The sequence below is a fragment of the Neophocaena asiaeorientalis genome, unplaced genomic scaffold (assembly GCF_003031525.2).
Source record: "Neophocaena asiaeorientalis asiaeorientalis breed wild unplaced genomic scaffold, Neophocaena_asiaeorientalis_V1.1 scaffold78, whole genome shotgun sequence".
In the NCBI taxonomy this organism is placed as follows: Eukaryota; Metazoa; Chordata; class Mammalia; order Artiodactyla; family Phocoenidae; genus Neophocaena; species Neophocaena asiaeorientalis.
In genome coordinates, this window is record NW_020175018.1 from 17,010,737 (window position 1) to 17,018,801 (window position 8,065).

Here is an 8,065-nt window from a genome sequence, read left to right on the forward strand (position 1 = left end):
CCCACCCCTTCCTCAGTTTGGCCTCCGTCCCTTCTCTCCTGTGGCAGGGGCTTCCTCCCCAACCTCCTCTAGCTGGGGAGGCTGGGCAGTTTAGGAATGGCGCGGCCGGGCTCCTGGATGCTCTGTAACCTTCCGTGGCTCCCACTGCCCAGCCCTACCGTGTGCCCCTCAGAGACGCTTCACTCCTGCAACACAGATCTCCACGCCTTTGCTCACACGATCCTTCCGGTCCAGCTGCCCCTCTCTGTTGACCCCCCAGGATCTCACAGTTTACAAAGGAAAAGGGTCCCTTTGCCCCCATCCTTCCAGTCTCCCAGATGGGGTGGAATTTGGCAAAGCCAGAGGATGGAGTACACAGCCTGTGTCCTCTCCACCGACTGCCATGGGGGGAGTGAGCCGGACCCCAGGCAGTGGGGCCTGGTGGTCTCTGGTCTCTGTGGGGTCCTCCCTGTGAGACCCAGGGTGAGCCTCAGTCTCCTCCCCTGTGAAATGGGAATAATACTGGTGTCGCCCTCCCAGGGCTCTCCTGACGGCTGACAGCCGCTGGCCAGGAGCTGCTTCTGGCTCTTTAAAGGTCCCTGCGATCTTGTCTGGTTGTTAATTCGCACTGTCTGTGGAGAAAGCAAATGTCACTTTCTGCTGGCCCCAGACCCCTAATTGGCGGTGTCTAGAATAATGAGTTTTCCCTGTGCTCTCATTACATGGAAATTACTTCTGAAAAGCAACTCAAGAGGGGCATGTGGGCCCGAGGCAGCCCTTTCCAGAGGGACACCGGTCCTTGGGACGAGGGGTGCCTTTGCCCTGGGGAGGGGCTTACAGGGGGATGAAGCTAGAGGCAGGGCCTGAGCTGCGGTTGCCTGGGAAGCCGGAGTTTGGGCGGCCCTGTGGGCGTGCCCGCCTTGGAGCTCAGTGATGGGGAGATGGGAAGGAACGAGTTCCTCTGAGCCCCTGCTGCCCAGGTTCCACGCAGGGGCATTTCTTGCTCTCCTCTTAAAAGGATGCTTTTTGGCAAACCTCAGAATGTCGTTAAAATTTCATGGGCTCCCCTTAAGTGGAGTACCGTTGGCTATGACCTCAAGCCCAGTCTGCGCCTTGCCCAGGTGTGTCTCCCGTTGGCGAGCTCTCTCCTGGATGTCCCGGGAATGAGTCATCATTTTGCCGCTGCAGGACAGGTTGGCCGGGTCCCCACGCTCACTGGCTGGGATGCCATCAGGTTGAATTCACTTCCAAATAGAGCTTTGTTGACACAACTACTGAATGACAGATGACTCTTTTTGCTCTCTCCGTGCCGTATGTCAGGGCTCTGCCAGCAGTGATGAGTGTTTCATTGTCATTTGCTGCACTGGCCACAGCGTGCCCCTCGCTGGGCATTGTAGGGCCGGCCAGGTGGGTTCTGATGTGCCGTGGGTATGGGGGTGCCCACAGCCCGCACGGTTTGGACCCCAAAACTGAGACGTCCTCTGAGAGCCTGCCGACTCCCTGGATGGCGGCATGACCTCTGCCACCTGGAAGGTTCACTCTTGTTGGCGCCTGGGGTTTCCCTGCTGCTGTGGCTTAGAGCGACTCCAGGCCTTCCCCACACAGCACTCTGATGCCCCCTCCCCAGGAAGCATTGCCTGCTCTCCCAGTGGCCCCCGACCCACCCGGCTGTCTGCCCCTGCAAAACGCACACAGCCTACAGGACTGAACGCATGTGTGCCTGCCTGCACTGTGGACGTGTGAGTTCATAAATAGATGTGTGGGCTCCTTAGGGAGGACACACTAGATGTTCACGAAACAGTTGAAGATGCACACGTGGCTGAATGAATGCGTGTGTGAATGTGAGTTAGCTCATTAACACGCACAGGGGAGACCCGGCTGTCCGTGTGGCTTTTGTAACAGTGGCCTCCAGCAAACACTCCCTAAAGGCCTGGACTCGAGCTGGTGGTCCAGGGCAGTGACCCTCACGGCTGCCACCTCCCCCACCACCCCCAGTTTCCGGCTGGTACACCCATTTCTGGGGGCCAGTTCTGTGCACTTGGGGAGGGCTGGGAGCCTCCCCTCCGGGGGGGCCCCTGTCTTAATTGACCTTCTCATTGCTCATCTTGTAAAGGAACACCTTCCTGGCATGAGGTGCCCCTGCCCACTGTACCTTGGACAGCGATTCTGAAATGGTAATGAGGGTCTGAGAAAACTTATTAATCCCGACTGCCGTGATTGGGGTGCCCAGTCATTCTGCTGGGGCTGGCGGAAGGTGGGATTTGCTTTCTTCTTGAGACAAAGGAAATGACTAAATGCATGAATGACTAAGTCTGTGAATAATGAACAATGGAGGCTTGACGCGCGGGCCACTCGGCCGGCACCACGCCATCAACATTCTGGAGGAATGAGTGAGAGAATGACAGAAGGCACGGTTGCTGACTCAGGAGGTGATCGGAGGTCCTCAGAAACCCGCATGGAGGCCCTCAGGACCCTCTCCCCTCCAGGACCCTCAGCCTTCCCGCAGCCCTGGCTGGAGGTCAGTTGACTGAGAGCATCCCAGGCTGGAGCTCGGTGGCAATCTTCTTGAGCACCGGCCCACGGAGAAGGCCTGCCTGCTGGCGGAAATGTCACCCTCTGGCTTCGTTCTTTCTTTTGGGTTCCTCTTTTAAAATTGACATTAATAGCCTTTGTTGTTAAGCAGTGCGTGAATGTCCAGGGTCCCTCTTTAAAAACCCAGCAGGTCCTGGCGAGAGTAGCTCATGCGCTTGCTGGTGACGCCTGTGCTTGGGCCGTTTTACTCCCAGGCCAGCCTGGAGCCCGTGAGTCCTGCAGAAAAGATCAGGCTGCCCTGTGCTGGACACCGCTGGTGAGGGGACACCCGTGCCCTGGTCTCTGCCCCTCGGGAGGACGCTGGCTCCCAGGGGACTGGTGAGGAATGTCGGCCCCCATCACCAGCCGTCCCCCCAGTTTCTCACCCACTCAGAGTCACCGGGGTGGCGGACACGAGAAAGGCAAGTGTTTTCAGGCCACTCTCCTTTGTTCTCATTACTGTCGGGGCAGGTGGCCCGAGGTCCTGCACAGACCCGTGTGCTGATAATGTTGCTGGCGGGGTCGAGACCAGGTTGCTCCGGAACCTCCCTGTGCATCTCATCTCCTCTGGGTGGGGCCGGACCCTGGGTCCTTGCAGAGACCGAGGCGGTCAGGGCCCAGCCCACGCCCTCAGGGAGGGTCTGGTGGGGAAAGAGGCAGCCGTGGCGGAGCCTGCCAGGACCCTGAGAGGGACTCAAGAGGGCAGGGGCACAGACGTGCACAGCAAAGCCAGTCTGGAGAGTTGGAAAGGCATCCTGGAGGAGGTATCGTCCAAGCGGAGATTTACAGGACAGGTAAGAATTCACCGCAGGTAGCAGTGAGGGGAAAGGGGGACAAGGGGCGTTTTCAGGGCAACAGGGACCGGCCAGAGCTGGTGTGATGTGATACGGTGCTGTGATGACTTCAGCAGAGGCCACCACGGACACACTGTGCTTGAACCAGCTGGGCTCGTTGCTGCCATCGTGGGGAGTGCACACCTTGGGGACCATGGGTGTTTCCACAACAGGTCTTAGAATGGACCCGGGCCTGTGGTGGGTGATTTTCAGGGGGATTCAAGGAAGGGGGGTTTGCTCTGGCTTGGGTGCTATCAGGAAGCGGCTGGGGGTTTTTGATCACAAGGCAGATAGTGGAAAGAAAGGGTGGGGGGCCTGGAATGCCGAGCTGAGGAGCTCGGGGCAGTGGGAGTCCCCAGGGGCTTCCGGCTGATCAGAGCTGGGTGCTTTCGGAGGGCATCAGAAACCCACTTCCCTCTGGGGTGGAGACCCAGGCCTGGGACCTCCTGAAACCCAGGAGCCCAGACCACTCAGCCGTTTGGGTTCTGGGAGTTGGAAGGAAGAGAAACACACTCTCAGAGCCTGTTTCCATCCAGCTGCCCCGGCCCTGCTCTCCACCTCGGCCACTCAGCTACTGGCGTCTGCCCAAGTTCAGGGACTGGCGGCGCAGTGGTGAGCTGGACAGGACGCTACCCTTCCTGAGCCCCTGGCCAAGCCTCTATGTGGCTCCTTCACACTTAATTCCTACATCTTTTTATTTATTTCATTTTAAGTGTATTTTTCAAGGTTGGAAACACTGCCTAGTGTAGACCATAGTTAATTGGTCCAACTAGTATGGTTCCTAGCCCAGCTGGGATCTCCTGTTCTAGAAATTCATGGGCGGAGGATGGCTAGGCCCGGGCCTGTCCTGAGCGTGGCCACGCTGGGGGCCCAGGGTGTTTTCCAACTTTAACTCCCCCTGCTGCACCCCCATCCCCCCATGTACCCGGGGCCCAGACTCACATCCTCCCTCCCCCCACCCCTTTCCTTCCTTTCGTATAGAAAACAGAAGTGGTTGGAGCAGAATGAAATCCCATGTCTTTGGCGCTAGGCACTGTTTGTGACACCCGGAGTCTCAGACACCATCATATAAATACAGCTGTAATATTCACTTTGGCAAGTTTCAACAGGATAAAGGCTCAGATGGCCTGGTGGGTGTCCCGGCTCCTGGGACTCTGAGCAAGTTACAAGCTTTTCTGTGCTTCAGTTTCCTCACCTGTCAACCGAGAATAACTGTAGTGCTGACCTTATATGTCTATTATGAGGTGCTGGTGCCTTTGCGACCATGACGCTCTCAGAAGAATGTCTACGTGTTTTTCTACTACCGCAACTACTATCATCACTGCCATTTTTGCTATGGGCACTGTGAAGGATGGCTTGGAGATGTGAGGCCAAGGAACAGGAGGGGCTCTCATTTCCTTCTGATATGGGTAGGGTAGGAAGCATGCTTGCTCCTGAGATCCCCCAAACTCACCTATGAGTCCCTGGGGGCCTTGGTGAAGTTAGGTAGAGGTGACATGATAGGGCAAGGATGGGACCTCAGGGAGGGGGCCTAGGAATGGTGACCCCTTCACATGGCTCTTCATGTGCCAGACGTCATTTCATGTAATCACTCCCACCCTTCTGGAAGGTTCTAGCGCTATTCCCACTTTAAGATATAGAGACTGAGGCTCAGGGAGGTTAAGTAACTTGCCCAAGGACACAGCTAGTAGCTGGGACTCCCACCTGAACCACACGCTTTGCTGCTGGGCTCAGTGTTTTCTGTGCTTGGTCTGTGAGTGTCCTGGGGCTGCCCAAAACCGGGGGGCTGAAAGCAACAGGAGTTTATCGTCTCCCAGTTCTGGAGGACAGAAATCCAAGATCAAGGTGTCGGCGGGGCTGCGCTCCCTCCAGAGGCTTTGGGGGAGGATCCTTCCCGCCTCTTCCAGCTCGTGGTGGCCCAGGTGTCCCTGGTTTGTGGCTGCATCCCTCCAGTCTCTGTTCCAACTTCATGTGGCTTCTCCTCTGTCTCTGTGTCTCTTATAAGGTCACTTGCCAGCGGATTTAAGACCTACCCGGTTAATCCAGGATGATCTCATCTCAAGATCGTTAACTTAATTACATCTGCAAAGACCTTTTTCCCAAACAAGGTCACATTCACGGGTTCTGGGGGTAAGGACACCGACGTACCTTTTGAGAACCCCCATTCAATCCACTACATTTGGGAACAGGTGAGACGGGTTCCCATTACAGGAAAAGCCTGCCAGAGGCTCTCTTATCCATGCTGGGAGGCTTAGGGTCCCCGGGGCCCTGCCGGGGGGATGGACTCCCTCTTGCTGTGAGCACACGGCCCCAGCTTGGTTATTTTCGCCCTCCGAGAGTTGCTTCTGCGTGGCTTCCCATCCTGCCTGCTTCCAGAGGGCAGGGCACTCGTCTCTGTCATTTCTGTGGGCTCGTACCCCATGCTTCGCCTGGCATGCAGTTGGGGCAATTAACAGTCGGGCCCATGACTAGGCGGTGGCGGCTGGCGTGGGGCTCCATAGATGCGCCGCCGTTGCAGTCGGTCAGCCCCTGCCCCTTGGTAACCACGTGTGACCAAAAGGCCGTGATGAAAAATGCCAATATGTCAGAGGAGATGCAACAGGACTCGGTGGGGAGTGCTACTCAGGAACTAGAGAAATGTACTACAGAGAAGGACGTTGCTGCCCGTGTCAGGAAGGGGTTTGACAAGAAGTACAACCCTACCTGGCACTGCATCGTGGGGAGGAGCTTTGGTAGTTATGTGACACGTGAAACCAAACACTTCATCTACTTCTACCTGAGCCAAGTGGCCGTTCTCCTGTTCAAATCTGGTTAAAAGCATGGACTGTGCCACACACCCAGTGATCCATCCAAAAACAAGGACCGCGGCCTAGATTCCAAATACCAGAGACTGAAATCTTCGGCCTTGCCTAAGGGAACGCCTCGATCTTTATTGTGTTGTTTTGTACAGGGCTTTCTCTGTACTAGTTTGCTGTGGTTATAAAGCAATTAGCGAAACAAAACAGAAAACGAAAACAAAAACAAGACAAACAGAAAAAGTCGGGGCCCTGGGAGGGAGGGACAGGGTGGATGCCGAAGTCTGGCGCCCACTCCGCCGTGGTGTGGAGGCCCCAGCAGGCCGCTCTGGGGACCCTGAGCCTCGTGCATGTCCTGGCTGCCCCGTGGCCGGAGCCGAGCTGCTCAGCCGGGTCCATTAGCTCTTTTTACGTCTTGTCCTCTCCGTGGCATTGCCACGGATGGCTGAGCAAACACTGGGTCAGGAGAACCCTCTCAGGCCTGGAAATTCCAATAGCATTTCTTTAACGTGTCATAGCTGATCGGCAGTAGCTGCCTCCGATGGTTTCAGGGGGAAAAGAAAGTAATTTGGAGCCGGGAAATAGCTATTGATTGAGCAAAGAAGTTACTGCAGCCGGGCTGTCTCTGCTTCTTCGGCTCCAATTTCCCTGCTGCCACCCGCACGTTCCTGAGAGCTTTCCCACTCACCAGATGTGGTCGCAGCTGTACGGTCAACAGACCCTGCTTCCCAGGCCAGGGCACCAAGGCCTGGCGGGCTCTCTGCACTTGTTTGGGGGTCCTGTAGGTTCTGTCCCGGCGCCCACCTCTCCGATCCTCCTGAACTGTCGGGGGATGGGGGACACCGCCCCACGCCCAGAGGCCTCGGCACCCAGGCAGTGCCCTGAGGTTTGACACGTGTAACTGGAAAGGCTGAATGCACATCTGTATCTGGACACGATGGACATCACACTGTCGAGTGAAACACCCAGAGAGTGGGAGCACAGATGCGGGTCTATGCCTCACTCAACCTCTGCAAACCTGCAAGGGGGCCCAGGGAGGGGGTGGCACCGAAGCTGCAGAAGGTTCGAGCTGGGTAGGGATCTGGGGAGACTTTTCATTTCTGCTCAGCTGGGTGGTTTGGATTCCCCCCCAGTGAGTTCCGATATCTTCATAGAGAGAAAAAACACTGCTTTTATGAACGTAGCGTTCTTGCCCCGTGAGGGGCTGTGTTGAGGGCTGTGCCACCTTCAACCAGGTGAGCATGGCCGTGGGTGTCTGGCCGGGCTGTGATTAGGGGGAGGCGGTAGGGGGTTGGATGCACGGAGGGTCCTGCCAGAGGACAGGGGAAGGAAGGGAATCCAGGCCCTCCCCTATCACCTGCTGTCCCGCATCAGCTCCCTCTGGAAAGGGACCCAGGCAGTGCCCTGAGGTTTGACATCCGCAATTGGAAAGGAAGCCAGAGAAGTGAGCCACTAAAGCCCACTAGGACCTGTGGGCATGGCAGTCACAAGCCAGGAGCGCGGCCAGCATGGAGGACCCAGGCTCAGGGTACCAGGAGGGCTCGTCTCTGGCCCCGTGGCAGACTGGAGCCCTGGGGGCCTCGCCTTGACCCCAGCCCTCTCTGGGCAGGATGGGGGCTGCCTCTGCCCCTGACTGTGCTCTGCATCCACCCAGGTTCCCTCTTCCGGTCCCAGCTGCCGTCAGTACGTGCTCACCGCCACCACCTTCCGCCCTTGGCCACCTGGACCCTCCTGGTCCAAGGTTGCTGCCCCCTTGGGGGCCTGTGCCAGTGATGACCTGATGCAGGGGGTGTGGAGGCCTGTCCCTCTCACCTCAGTTCAGGCAACTCTGAAGTGGTGGCCTAGCCCCCAAGACCACCCCCCTCCCAGCCCCACCCCGTGTGAACA

At 57.3% G+C, this 8,065-nt stretch overlaps 1 protein-coding gene across 1 annotated transcript; it reads left to right on the top strand.

Annotated features, from left to right (window-relative positions):
* The first annotated feature begins 5,847 nt into the window (after nucleotides 1-5,847).
* LOC112411261 (dynein light chain 1, cytoplasmic-like) lies at nucleotides 5,848-6,198 on the top strand. Its single transcript, XM_024762227.1, has one exon. It carries the CDS (start codon nucleotides 5,848-5,850, stop codon nucleotides 6,196-6,198), a length of 351 nt encoding a protein of 116 aa, XP_024617995.1.
* The last annotated feature ends 1,867 nt before the right edge of the window (nucleotides 6,199-8,065 follow it).

What these genes read in the sequence shown, in the direction of transcription:
- LOC112411261 (XM_024762227.1), top strand. Translation starts at nt 5,848, where the DNA reads ATGACTAGGCGGTGGCGGCTGGCGTGGGGCTCCATAGATGCGCCGCCG.